Here is a 14,455-nt window from a genome sequence, read left to right as displayed (position 1 = left end):
CCACAGGCGGATGTGCAATTCTTTTCTCTCTCAATCCTTCTCCGAGTTTCCTTCGGCATTATCTTCACAAGTCGCTTGAGGAGCCTCAACCTGCAGCGAGAGTGCCACGTCGGGTCCCAGGTGGGCAAGGTGGGGTTTCATCGTGTCGTCGCCCCTGGTACTAGCCGGTGGAGTCATGATAATCACTAGGATACGTACCTGGAGCTTTTGCAGGGCGTTGAGAGAAAGGTGGGAGCATCACATGGAGGAAGCGTTGGAATCGTCAATGCAAAAAACAACGACCGGCTTCGAATCTTGTGTTTGGCGTTCTCAACCAAACGGGTTTCTCTTGGGGGAGGCTCTTTCCCCAAAGTCCTGGTGTTGGAAAAAGGGGAAAGTGCCTCCATATATGAGACACCACCGGCACCACCACCACCAACCGCAAGCGCAGGTACAACTCGCGGGTTGGTGTCGACGATGACGTTCTGGAACGTCTTGTCACTGGTTCACAGCCAATGGCAGGCACAGCCGGCCTCATCCGGGACAGATTTCACTGGCCGAGCCTCCCAAGCCGCATGCCCTCGATGCCGGGGACAGCAAGTGAAAAAGACGCAAGTGGGCCCGGCCCGTCTGATAGGCCAAGTGCTACATACCGGGTCGTGGCCGACTCCGGATTTGCTCCTTCCAGCTTCCCCGCACCGCAGGAAGCTCGGCCCTGTTCGGGCTGCGCAACAAGTCGTCGCCAGCGAGTCTATGAAATTTGGGAAAGTCCAATGACACCATGAGTGACGCTTCACACTTCTTCCACTCCTCATTTCGACACCGACATTTCCTTCGCTGATCGTGCCCACGAAGCACAAACGGCACGATTTGTCCCCTGGAAGACGCCGGCGTGCATGTCAACATGCTTCACCACGCCCCGGGCATGTCGGCATGGCACCGATATGTACAGCGGCCATGGATGGATGCAAGACATGCTGCGGAAAGGCACACTTGACGGCATTCAAAACATTTGCCCATGTCTCGACCCCGGATTTCCGCTGTCGTGATTCTTGCCAAGTGAAAAGGGCTCCCCTTTGTGAAGAAGGGCACGGTTGGGATAAACGAGGGTTAGGTGAGAAGGTGTGTCTCGCAGTGTGATACAGACGGGACATCGGTAAGCACGCCTTGACCATCAACACCAAAATGATCACCATTTTCGATTTTCCGGAATCGATGAGCTGGCGCAAATCATATGGCGTCGTCTCCTACTGTCGCAGCTCCCCTGTGTGCTGGACTCTTACAAGTGTGCCTATATAAAGCCTTAGAGGTCCCTCCCCCTTCCCTGTGCCCTCCCACTGAAGCGGCCCCCAGCATCCAACCAAAGGGTGATCGCATATCCATTGGGAGACATCAAGTCAGACCCAAGTTTCATCGGCCCGTCTTCCAGTCTTTCGTGGTTCATCTACTGCCCTTCCATTTTCTCGGTACGACCAAGAGTCTCAAGACTTGACAAACAACATGGCATTTGTGTTACCCATCTACTGGTATAAGCCACCTTGATCCCACCCAGAATTGTACTACAGTATATCTGTCCAACCAACGAAGCGCCCTTTCACACATACGGCCTATGTAAAGCAGGCGGCCCGTCAGCCAGTCGCTGAATGATGTGGAGGGCGGCATCACCCGAGTACCTATCATGCCATCCGTTGACTGACGTTGGGCATATCGGGCATCTCTCGCCATATCTATTGTATTCCTTGGACTCCATCCGGCCGGCGGGTCAAGATATCGCTTCGCCGACTTGATGCTACGTACATACCCTTTCTCAATTAAGGCGACAATATGCCTCAGTTGATCCATCTGTCCGATTTGAAGTAACACTTCGCGGCCAGATATCAAGCTTTGAACTTGTGCTGTTGTGGGCGTTGAAAGTTTTCGAGTCGCTGGCCGTTTGATATGGCTTCTTGGGCGTTGAGCGGGAACTCACAGCTCCCAGCAACCGGGAGCCAACCACTCATCATTCGTTTGTTTCCCACGTAGTCCAGTCCAGCCGTTTGGTTTACACCCATCAAGAACGTTTCCTTATCATCAATGGTACAAATGGTTAGCAGGAGGGCCTTACACGCCGGTTTCGCCCCTCGTCTCTAAAAAGAAGGCCGCGATACTTCCTCCATCCTGAAATGGCCTCACTGGCAGCGAATCACTTGTTAACATATGAGACTCCAGCACACATGTTCGCCTTGTTCGCCTCGTCCTGGGCATTATTGGAGTCCAAGACTGAGGGGAAGAGGCTTTTGAGTGGCAGTTGTTGTCTTCTCGCACGTTGATTTGACGGAACGGCTGTAGGCTTCGTACATCAACCAAGATGCAACAAGACAGGAATGGTAAACACCAACGGACAGCAATGCATTTTGCAATGGCTGAGGATGACCTCTTGCATTTGCTTCTGAATGTGAGCAGAAATTTAAAAAGACTCCAACTTTCCAACCGCCACTATGTGAATTCCAAAGCATCTCGTCTGCTTCACAAATTCTTCTTTTGGTTGGTTTGACAACTTCAATCTTGGGAACAAGATCTCCCAAAGAGGTAAACACCATACCTCTAATAGTACTCAACAGTCAGTTTATTCTTGACTTGTTGATGGCTAGACAACGTTGTGTCTGCCAAAACCTTCTTCCTTCATTCCATCCGTCCATTCACCACCGGAGACCGTCCAGCCAACCCCCCTCCTAATCAAGATCCACCAAAACAAAAAAAGAAGAACCATGGCCAAGAAGAACAAGAACGGTGGTGGTCCGCCCAGAATTGTCGGCGACTTTTCTCGCTACTTCGGCGAGGACACGCTCGAAAACTGGCAACGTCTCTGCCGAGACATTGGCATCAACAAGGACCTTCCCAACATTAAAACATGTAAAAAGGTGCGCTTTCTTTTTCCCCGACTTTCCTTGCTGATAATCCCATTTTTGATCTTCAAAGACCCAACTCCATCTTATATAATAGTCATCTATCCCTCTCCCCTTTTAACCTAACCAATTTTGCTAACTCTCGTTCCCGCGCGTTCCTAATTTTCTTCTTTTAGATTCTTAGAGGGGTCCACGTCAACATCTTCGACCTCCTAGAAGCTGTCCAGAAGGGAACACAACCTAAGCGATTCAGGAACGCCGACCAGCTGGCCGAGTACTCAGTTGCCAACCGCAAGATCTATCCGAGAAGGTATGTGAAGAAGGAGAGTGCGGGACCGGTTAGGGTTTTGTTGAGGTTGTTCTTCTAGATAGACAGAGGGACAGGACAGGACATGGCAGGGCACGGCAGGACAGGACACTTTTTGGTTTCTGAAAGCATGTGGGGGACCTGTGAAGGAGCAATATGGTGGGAATGAGATGGGCTGAAGACTATGGGATGGAATCTGCTCGACACGTCCCATGGGATGAGGAAAGGGCATGTGGGTGGTCAATGACAAGAGAAGAAGACTCTGGCAGAAGTCTTTAGTAATCTGCCCAGGCTTTCTTAGTCGGTTTTTGTATGAACTCAGCGTTTGGATACTCAACTTGAATGCTTCCCACAAGTAACGACATAACTCTCCTACTGTGTCGCCAGTTGAAAGGAGTTTCTTCAATTCCCTTCCTTTTTCCTCTCTGATCATCTACTGTTCGCTTCTTCCATAAGAACAGCATTCGTTATGGTTGTCGCAATCGAGTGTTGAAGCCAGCGGCTACCAGCTTCTTCTCCATCCGTCTATCGTTTGTCACAACTCTTGTCAGTCCCTCAGTCCTTCAATCCGTCAACCCCGTTCCCGTTGTTTCTTGCAGTTCTTACAACGGACATAAATACTTATAATCCACCGCCAACGGAAATACCATACTTAAAAGGCGGACTACCCGTTCTCTAAGTTTGTGAACAAAAAGTAGATCAATGAAGACTGAGATTTAGCCACATATCACGGGCACTCAATATCGCTTTCAACGGCCTCCATACATATCATCAAGGACACTCGTCCTCCGCTTCCATCTTCACAACCATGAAGTGCAAAGCCTTCTCCCCTCACCCAACGCCTTGGCAGGTTATGATAACATTCGCACCCGACCCGGAAGACACTTACGTTCAACACTGCCATGGACATGAATCAACTCAGCCTCAGCAAGTCCAGCAAGCCCAGCCAGTTTAACATATCGGTCCCAGTCTTCGTGCCGCCACCTCAAGTATACGCGCCACCCGAGCAGCAGCAAGGACCGATCGGCCTCTGTGTCGCCTGTAACCAGTTCCAGAATCTAGCCACCATCCATAATCCCCCCTTCTTCGAGGAGCCACCGTTATCAGAACTTATCATCGGTAAAAGGAAGAACAGACCCGCTCCTCCGCAAAGACACGATGTCGTTATGCGATGGAAGAACTACTTTGGTGCCGGCCACTTGGACGATTGGCAGCGTCTATGTTCGGATCTGGGGTTGACTGGTGACTTACCTAGCAAAAATAAATGTCGTCAGGTATGTGTGCAATGTCCAATCTTAATCCCCGCTCTCGTCCTATGTCATGCTTGCGCTTGTACTGGGTGTTGGGCTTGGGTCCTTCGTTTTTAGCGTCTATAAACCATCAAGGACGAGAAAAACACTTGTGATTCTGGAACGGAGGAGTAGTTGGGGGAACTCAAGAGACAGTAAACGTGAAAGAGGGGCGACACCATGAGCAGGCATACTAACAAGCTCGTATTTCGACCAGGCTCTAAGAAGCATCAACGTCAACATCTGGGACTTCCTCCATGCCGTCGACGTGGGAGGCATCCCGCAGATATTCCTCACCAAGAAAGAGCTTGTCTAGTACACTTGGGATACGGGACGGACATTCCCGAGAGACGAAGCGAAGGATATGGGGCCCGTGGCAGCTCTGTTGAAGTCATTGCGTTAAAGGTCATGGGTTGTGATGCTTGAGTGGCCGAGATAGGTGAACGGATGGAAGCTGGAGGGGTCTTGCTCTATGGCGTATCACATGGGTCGTGTGACATCTATGAGCTCGAATGAAAGAGAAACGGATGCAGCTCCGAGAAATGGTCCGGTTTGGGACGGCTCGAGTGCTGTGACTTGAATCGGTGGTTGTTGATGTGTTAGCTCCTTAGTGAAAAGAACCTTGATGGTAACCGGTGAGAGTCTGAGTCTTCGCGGAAGAATTCCGTATGGTCTTCCGCGTACGACTAGGAACGCCTCATCTATTGTGTGAGGTCTCGGCCTCGAGCCACCCTTTTACGCCCAGAGGCAGTGCTGTAGCCGAAGGTGACTGAATACCATGAATGAAACAAGTCCGACGAAATGATGCTAGTGGCATACTCTATCACAGGAGGTAAGCTTTTGTTTTTACTCATGCTAGTAAGGTAGGGTAAAGAGGAGAGATTGGAACATACTCATATTGGTCAAGAATGCCCCTTAACCTTCAACCTAGGTACTTGCCATTAGGCAACCTCTCCGGCCCTTCATCCGCAGCCACTCGTCCACAATCTGTGACGCGTAATCACCAGGTTGGCCTGAGACAAATCAGTACTACCAACAAAAGCAAAGCAACCCAGAAAGCAGTGTGAAAGTCAAAATGAACCTCACCAACTCTCTCCACGGTCACACACACACTCACATTCACACGTCCCTCACATTCACGGCCCTAGCCGCCCTCATCACATCCTCCCCCACTCATCACATCCCACACCATCCCGAAATCGACATCCACTTTCCCAGTCTCGATTTCCAACAATCCCATCCCGATGATGATGAGTAATCTTTAAACAACAGCCTGATGATCCTCGGAAACCACTTCCCCTGTGCTGTGTCTCAGACCCAATCCACTTGCTGCCCAACGCTCCCGATTTATCTCAACGTCCGTCGATTGCACAAGGACCTCGCTCGGTAGGGTGGCCCTTCTCTAGCGTCAACAGACCCAACTCGTCCGATTATGACGAGAGACCTCGCTTTCCTCTTCCTAATTCATGTAATATTAGACGAAAGAACAGCGTGCTCGCTCAAACCCAACCCATTTGCCGAACGGACCATAGTGTTGCCGGAAATTCATCTATGTATGTACGTCGGTCGGTCAATCGGTCGGTCCAAGATAGGTTTTCTCCCGCACCTAACCTCACATCCTTGCTTAATCCGAGGTCTAGGCGGCTCCATGAGGTTGTGATGCGGTGATGCGATTTGCTAGTGCGGAACACAGACAACACCCTTGACCCCGTATGCTGTGCAGCACCCATCTCCCGATTCATACGGTGCGGGTTGAGATGTGGTTGTATCCCGCCGGACGGGGCTATGGTAGCTGGCTGCTTTCTAGCCACACCCCTCGAGTCAGCGGGCTTGTGTCCATAGAAGTTGCCTCTGGGGCCAGAGCTCAGAAATTGGAGTGGCATCCTCCCATGTTATGGAACAACCGCCATTATCAATCGATATATATAGACACCCGGACCGAGAGAAAGAGGGGAGCTTTCGGCAGTCTGAGACCGAATAGACCGCGTATATCCGTTCCGGCTCGCCTGACAGATGAAGATCACGGCCCGTTGATGCAGATATTCTTCTCCTTTCTCACAGTGTCTGCCAGGGGCGAAAAACGAGCGAGTATTTGGCGAGCTATCTTCTTCCAGTCCTTGTGGCACTCGGTCGGGGCCGATTCGGCAGCGCACTGCACCCGGCTTCCTGGTAATCGGTGTCAGAATCACCAGTCCCTCATCTCCATGATTAGATCCAGGGGCTTTTCTAGTTTATGGGTGATGTCCCCACAGTCAACGCCATAACCACGATGACGATCTTCCCGAATTTCCCCCTTCCTGTTCAGGTCATACATCCGTCAGCTCTTACAAACGGTCTGGTCACATGCAATTAGAGTTAGAATTGCGTCCATGATCCTGGAAACCAAAACGGGTAAACAGCTTTACGGCCCGGAGCGTAAAGAAGATATGACATCGATGTTCTGTCTCGTACCAGAGAACTGGGTTCGTTCGTGCATGCGATCGGGGGACTGTGCGAATTTGTCAAGGTCGGGAGATTGGCCCGTGATCCTTCATGGATGAATTACCGGTCGATTGGTAGATGACGATGGGCGTAGAGGGTGAGTGAATCGGATGTTTCGACCGGGCTGAGAGGTCAACACGGTTGGGAGATCAGTTGCGTAGGTACCTCACTCGGACCATTGATGCCCCGTGAAGGATACGGAATCCAATATGGATGGATCTCGGCTAGTATCGACTCTTTGCTTTTCCCATCAGGATTCCTCCATCCGCCCATGCTACTTCCAAATGTCGGTATCGGGGTTTGTAGGTCCTTTCTGGAGTCGCCAAGTCCCTGGGTTTCTCCATGATTTTGAGCGACACTGTTTTTCGAAGTTTAGAACTCGATTTCGTATTCGTATCCGCCAACAGAAATGTATCATAGCATCTGACTGAACGGAAGAAGAAAGCCTCCAGGTTGAACACGGACAACCTTGAGACCTTGATGCAACAACGTTGTTGACACTGTCTAACTTCGACCAAGGGCCCGTTCCAATTTTCGTCCATGGAATCCGTTTCCTATACAAAATCGACCCCTACTGTTGATATGTAGTTGATCACACCGCATACTGTATGAAGGCACTTAGGCTCTTAAGAAGTACTATCTCTACTGGGGGGCCCTGTCCAATCCCTATAGCACCTTTGTAATCGACTTATTGCTTGCATATATCTTGTTTGTATTTTTAAAAAGATAATGTAAAGCGTTAATAAGAGCTATTAATTGTAATATTTACGGAAAAGCTGTATTTTTACTATTGATTGGGCATAATAAGGATTCTATTGTAGTATATTAGTAATATTAAATATGACAGGCTGGGGTGCATATGCTCAGACGGCTAAACCTACAAAAGATAGGACGATGTTCTGCTTGCAAGGCAGAACTTAGAATGCACACTATATAGCCAATGTCAACCTGTGACATTAAAGGTATTAAAAGTGCTAGTAGTCGCTCTCTCTCTTTTATATAACTTTATTTACTCTCTTTATTATTATTTTGTTTGCTGCAATACCCTAACTGGCCTATAATAATAGCACCAGTATAGAGATGCTACAGTGAACAATGCACTTGTAGCAGAATGGAGCGGAAGCGGTAAGAAGTACGACAGCAGTGCTGAAGGAAGCAGCGTAGTTGCAAAGACAATGAGGGGATGTTATAAAAGAGGTCTTGGAGAGAACTCTGCTCTCAAGACAGAAGAGTACAATGGACTCTACACTATGAGAAACAACTATTATAGTGAACTCTGCACTATAAGAGTAGACTGTATTGTATTGCTTAGATTGTGCTTGCTTGCTTGCTTAAGGAGTGACTAACTAAAGAAGAGAAGAGGTCTTTATATACACGAACGTTAAGTATCTAGAAGCTTCCAGAGTGTAGAAGCTTCTGTAAGTTAATAGGAGTGCTTGTAGGAGCACTATACTATAAAAGAAATAAACTGAATCTATGAGTTTCTGATGCATTCTATGATGACAAATTAGTCTAGAAGGAGTGCTGAACAAGTTAGAGAATCCCAAAATACAGTGGCAAAACTTCTGTATTCTAGCACGTTCTGTGGGGGCTGAGTTGACTGATTCCGTAGAAGAAATGGTTCAATCAGCTTTCTATACTACAAGGTAGTACAAGGCAGTTACAAGGCACAATACTAGCCACACGTTAACATATTTAATATATATATCTTGTCTTATCACGCTAGAACTATTTATATAGTCTACCTAATGAGTAAGCGGTGCTGCTTCCTTTCTTAGTCTAAGAGAAAAAACTGTATTGTTGAATACTAGATAAAAACTCTCAGCTTCTTCATTTCCAACCGTAATCCTAAATCTGAACTTTCATCCCGTCTCACCATAGAAGCCCGGGGAGCCGTGGTTGCTTTGATATTTATCGTCCGTTCTTATCGTTATCTCCTTTTGTCTTAGTAAACTTCGTTACTTCTAATTAGCTAGTATACTGAGACCTCCTCCCCTCTTCTACTTTACGCTTCAGTTGCCTCAAGTATGCGCCGAGTGATTCTTTTTTCATCCTATCTTCAGAGTTCAGGGGTGGAGGAGAAGTAGTCTTACTCGTGGTACTAGATTTCTCCACCGATTGGCCGGTTAGCTGCCTATAAGACGTTGTGAGGCCGGGATCTTTTGAAAAGAGAGATAGCGATTGATCAATTGGATTTATGAAGGTTCTAATTTTGAGAACTCTTATTGGTTATCTTAGTATTACCACAACTAATGTTACTAAGCCAAAGGAAAAGATTTTCTACACGTGCCTAGTCACGTGTACCCATGGGTAAGCTAAGGACTAGAGTGAGCCCGTCATCATCTTTAACATCTCTTATAACTAGGAATGCGGAGGAAATTCCATCCAATTTTTTAAAAACTAGATAGAAGTAAGAGAAGCAGGATTTGACCTCACAACCTTTTAGATAACACTAAAGGTAAACTAAGTAAAGATCTTCCCAACTGAGCTATCTTCCTAGATTTATAAATTTCTTAATTAAATCTTTTTTTTTTTTTCTTTGATTTTTCACTTTAGTTTTCCTTATAAAAGTAGTACTTTTGTTACTACGCTTTTTAATATTCTTCTCTTTCAACTACTATTATAATCACTCTTTTAGTTGAATAATATACTTATTTCTTACTTTATTTATAATAAATACTATAATACATTCGTAACAGTATTCAAAAGAAGTAATTTTGATTTATTTTACTACGGGTAATTTGTTAGTTAGGAATCAAATTTATATCATATTATTAATTTTGAATCAGTTAATTGATTTGTTAAAACTTATATTAGTTTCTTAGAAGAATTTACTTTCTAATTTATAATTCTCTTCATAAGTGTTCTACCAATTGTATAATTGTTTAATATTCTAACTAACCGTGAGCTGGCGAATAATAAATCCTTTCACTATTTCATTAAAAGCATACTTTAATTAACTAGCTATGTTATCATAATGTCACAGGTTGACATTGGCTATATAGTGTGCATTCCAAGTTCTGCCTTGCAAGCAGAACATCGTCCTATCTTTTGTAGGTTTGGCCGTCTGAGCATATACACGCTAGCCTGTTATACTACTATTATTACTTTTACTATACCAGTTGATATTTATATTATTTAGAATATTATCCGGGTATATAAATAGTAAAAGAGGAAATTTAAATAATATAAAAGAAGGAAGCGGTTCGCAGCGAGGCAATAGTACAAGTGCAATAGTATTAGATTAATTTATTCAGCTACTTCAACTTTTACTCTAATTAGTACCCCGATTTGCTTATATAGAAACAATTATATTGGAAGGACGAGGAAGAATAAATTAAGGAGGTAGTTAATTAATATAAGTGCATTTATTAATATAATACTTGTCACGGCGCTGGCGGACCACTATATCACTAGGCTATGTTCCAAAAGGATACAAGTAACCGAAGCTGGCAATTCGGTCGCTCAAGTGATCTTATATAGTTGTGATAGCAGTCAAAAGGCACAACTGCAAGGCTGCCATCACAAAGGTAATTAATAGCAGTAAAGCTAATGAAGGATTGAATACTAATAATAGCATATTAATTTAATTTGTTATATTAAAGAGCATCATATTGTAGTAAGTTAATATATTGCGGCGGTACTTTACCAAGGCTGATAGTATCAATAGTGAGGTCTTTTTACTTTATAGAGCGTATTTGTATATGAGGGTTATTGTAAATGAAATTATATAAGCCGAAAGTATTATTATTAATAAAGTTAGCAATATTAAAAGGGTTAGAAAATATGATATATAGGATAATAGGTTAATTAACAAAATAATAAGTAAAACAATAAATGAGAGTAATAGCAATAGAAGGTTTTAATTAATAATATTACTATATTAATATTTATATTTATACCTGATTCAATTTCATTTCTTTTTATTCGACTAAATATTCGAAATTTACCATTTATATTAATTTGCTATTATTGTCAAGGCACGTAAGTCTCGAGGGCAGTGCGCACGAATAAGTTAAAAAATGTAATAAATAATTAACTATCAAGAGTAAAAGAGAAGAGGAGGAAGTGCGAGTCTGGCTGGCACAACTTGTAAGGGTTCTACGAGGTATACACACAGGTAGGCCTTGGTGAAAGTGATAATATTCGACAAAGAGGAAAAGGGAAGTCTGTGCCAGTATGGCATGGAGCTTACAGCTAAATACACAAGAGAGGTGCGTATATCGAAGGTGCTAGAAACGCCAAGGTCGAAAATGTGGTTCGTGCGGCATACCCCAGGAGTGCACCCAGTCAGAGGGCAGGCCTGGCTTTCATAGAGTTCAAGCCAGGCAAACACCCCTAGGCGCCAGCCCCATGACATTACCTCCTTTCTCCCCCCTTGAACGTGGCCAAAGAATATCCTCCAGGTCAGACGTCATCTCCAGAGTCCCCGTGTGCTCGAGCACTCCCTAACTCCTAGCTGCCTGGGTTTATGTGAGAGAACAACGATCAAGTAAACAACTGACGAAAGTATCCAAACAAATCTCCCCAGGAAAGTCCTATTCGTCACCTCAACACCTTATCATCTCACGCGTGCGCTGGTGCCAGCCGCTAAGCTCAAACACCCCCAGACTACGCGGAGGCCTCCGCGCCGAGCCCTCGGCTCCGTAGCGTCCGGTTCCATCCATCCGTGAGGTCACTCCGCCCTGCTAACTCTAACCCATCCGTAATGGCGAGTCTCAGTGTGTGTTTGGTGGGACTTGCTCACAGTAAGCGTGCAAGCAGGGTGCACGCCCGACTACCTCTCCAGGTCACCGCCGGGCGCTCTCTAGCCCCGACGGCGGTATTACCAGGCCAATGTCCTTGTCTAATGCTCATCGTCGTCGTAAATCTCGCCGTCTTCCTCCAGGCCCCCATCCGACTCGGTCGCACGGATATACCGGATACGGGTTTGGCCCTGGTTGATTGGACACTCTTTTGACCAATGTGAGGGTGAGCCACAAGCTATGCAGGCACCCTTCTTCTTCCACCTCTTCCTCTGTGCATCAGACGGGCCACTGGAGCTTCCTGCGCGGCTAGAGCCACCAGTAGGCTGAATCCTAGCGACCGCGATCTCCATGGGTTCCCCTTTGTCTTGGACGGCGGCACTGGAGTGCCCCGTGCTCCCCCCAAGAAAGTTATTGCCGTCAAGACGCCGAAGGTAGGCACACAGCTCTGAGTAACTGTCTGGAGCATCTGGACGCTCGCGGAGGCGCCCGAGCCACTCATCGTTTAAAGAGCTCATTAACGAGTTGATAATGGCCTGATCTGGCCACGTGTTAGCTTTGGCTCGGTAAAGAACCTCTTCAAAACGGACGAGGAAGCTGGTGATGGGCTCTCGGGACTTCTGCTGCAGAGCAAAGAGCTCGAGTCCAGCCTTCTTATCCTGGTTGACCTCCCCGTAGTTAATACGGAGCTTCTCGAGAAGCCTCGCCGGGGTACGGTTGCCCGGGATCTGGGCGAAAGCGAACAAAGTCCGGCGGACGGCGGGCGAAAGGCTGGAGTAGAGGTAATAGAACTGAGCCTCCAGATCGCCAATAGCGTGACCGTCAACGTGTAACTTCGCCTCGGCAGTATAGATCCATGTATCGAGTTCCTTTTTGTCCCCCGTAAACTTGTCAAGATGGGGAAGGACTGGCTTCGGTTGACTGGAGCCGCCAGCGGTTGTCTGAAGACGACCAATTTCGCCGATAAGGGTCTGAATAGCGACGGCGAACTGTTGCTGGCGTTCGGAAGCGTTCTGGGACCATGGAATGGAGGCCATGACGAAAACAATTTGGCGGGTGTGACGGTCGAGAAAGAACGGGAGTACTCTTCGGGCAGCTGGGGAGGCGGCGAGTGTACCAGAGACCGCTAGGGGAGCTGGGGTTTTGAGAAGAGGGTCGAATATAATGTAAGGGTTCTACGAGGTATACACACAGGTAGGCCTTGGTGAAAGTGATAATATTCGACAAAGAGGAAAAGGGAAGTCTGTGCCAGTATGGCATGGAGCTTACAGCTAAATACACAAGAGAGGTGCGTATATCGAAGGTGCTAGAAACGCCAAGGTTGAAAATGTGGTTCGTGCGGCATACCCCAGGAGTGCACCCAGTCAGAGGGCAGGCCTGGCTTTCATAGAGTTCAAGCCAGGCAAACACCCCTAGGCGCCAGCCCCATGACACAACTAAATACAAAAATGAAATAGGAAGTAGGTCCGACAGATAAATACAACAAGTGAGGCATGTAGGTAATGCAGCTAATTAGAAGGCATGGCGCCAAGCCATAACAATTATTATTAGTAATAATAGTTCTTATACGCTTAAAAATATAATTGTTATAGTTTGTTCAATTTTAGTTGTTATTGTAGTAAATTATTATTTATATCCCTTTTTTTAACTCTTTAAACTTTTATAGTCAATATTATTAATGATTATAACCGGTAACCGTATAAATGATATATAGTCTTATATAACAATTTTGTCACAGGTTGACATTGGCTATATAGTGTACATTCTAAGTTCTGCCTTACAAGCAGAACATCATCCTATCTTTTGTAGGTTTGGCCGTCTGGGCATATGCACCCTAGCCTGTCATAAATTTCCTAATTATAAAACGAATGTGTCCGCTTGTAAATAATTTTAATATTAAGTTCGTTTTAGTATTAACGGTTTTATAATATTACAATAATGTTCTTAATTACAGATTAAATGATAATTTATACCCTTGTTATATAGATTCGCTTACGGTGCCTGTAGGCGCTACTATATATTAAAAAGAAAAAGAAAAGAAAGAAAAATGATATAAACTTATCCTTGTTAGTACTGTAGATTTCACCTTTGTATACGGATCAATAGAATGGATTCCATGGATGAAAATTGGAACGCGCCCCAAGATCAAAAGTTCGGTCAAGAAGACCCGACTCCTAATAAGCCTCAGAGGCCGGATGTCACCTTAGCTACCAGCCTATAACGTGGCAACCCCTGCTAATGCAAAGCTAACGACCTGCATTACTGCATAACGTTGAGACGAGATCGCCGAACTAAAGAAATACCGAAGCCGTAAACAAGATAGGGGTCGGGTGAATCGACCTTTAGGCAAGCCTGTGGCCGGTGTGGCGGATGCAATGCTCCGGAATATCATGGCGCTTGGGGCATCAACCGCCATCCAGTCATCCTTTCGATGCACCGTGCATCCGAATCATCCACTCATCGAAGCCCCAGTCGTCAACGTTTGCCGCGTTACCATCCTCCTGGGCAACTTTGAAGACTTGAAGGTGCAGATGAGGTTGCCGCCTAGCATGTCGCTTGTTTTGCTCAGATGGAATCAGAGCACAGGGATGGCTTCGAAAAGAAAAACCAAATGAAACTTGAAGAAAGGGGTCTTGCCAAGACCGAGTTTAACGTCCTCAAAGCACTGTCATGCAAGGCAACTTACCCACTGTACAGTGTTAATAGGCGAGTGTTCCGAACGTTACGTCTGAACAGCTGCAACGGAAGACCGAAGAAGCAGTTACCCCG

At 46.2% G+C, this 14,455-nt stretch overlaps 3 protein-coding genes across 3 annotated transcripts; 2 read left to right on the top strand and 1 right to left on the bottom strand.

The window, feature by feature from the left end:
• Window positions 1-2,410: 2,410 nt before the first annotated feature.
• SMAC4_00225 (uncharacterized protein) lies at window positions 2,411-3,511 on the top strand. The gene is made up of 2 exons (XM_003351635.2): window positions 2,411-2,879; window positions 3,041-3,511. The coding sequence occupies exons 1-2, from the start codon at window positions 2,727-2,729 to the stop codon at window positions 3,230-3,232; spliced, it is 345 nt and encodes a 114-aa protein (XP_003351683.1). The 5' UTR covers window positions 2,411-2,726; the 3' UTR covers window positions 3,233-3,511.
• A 562-nt stretch (window positions 3,512-4,073) lies between these two features.
• Window positions 4,074-4,776, top strand: SMAC4_00224 (uncharacterized protein; the record flags this gene model as incomplete). Its single annotated transcript, XM_003351634.1, has 2 exons — window positions 4,074-4,445; window positions 4,678-4,776. 2 exons carry the CDS (start codon window positions 4,074-4,076, stop codon window positions 4,774-4,776), a joined length of 471 nt encoding a protein of 156 aa, XP_003351682.1.
• Window positions 4,777-11,787: 7,011 nt separating this feature from the next.
• SMAC4_00223 (uncharacterized protein) lies at window positions 11,788-12,904 on the bottom strand (the record flags this gene model as incomplete). Its single annotated transcript, XM_003351633.2, has 1 exon — window positions 11,788-12,904. Exon 1 carries the CDS (start codon window positions 12,721-12,723, stop codon window positions 11,788-11,790), a length of 936 nt encoding a protein of 311 aa, XP_003351681.1. The 5' UTR covers window positions 12,724-12,904.
• Window positions 12,905-14,455: the final 1,551 nt, after the last annotated feature.

The sequence above is a fragment of the Sordaria macrospora genome, chromosome 1 (assembly GCF_033870435.1).
Source record: "Sordaria macrospora chromosome 1, complete sequence".
Classification (NCBI taxonomy): Eukaryota; Fungi; Ascomycota; class Sordariomycetes; order Sordariales; family Sordariaceae; genus Sordaria; species Sordaria macrospora.
Note: the sequence above shows the minus strand (reverse complement) of the source record. Positions and strands in the feature narration are given on the sequence as shown.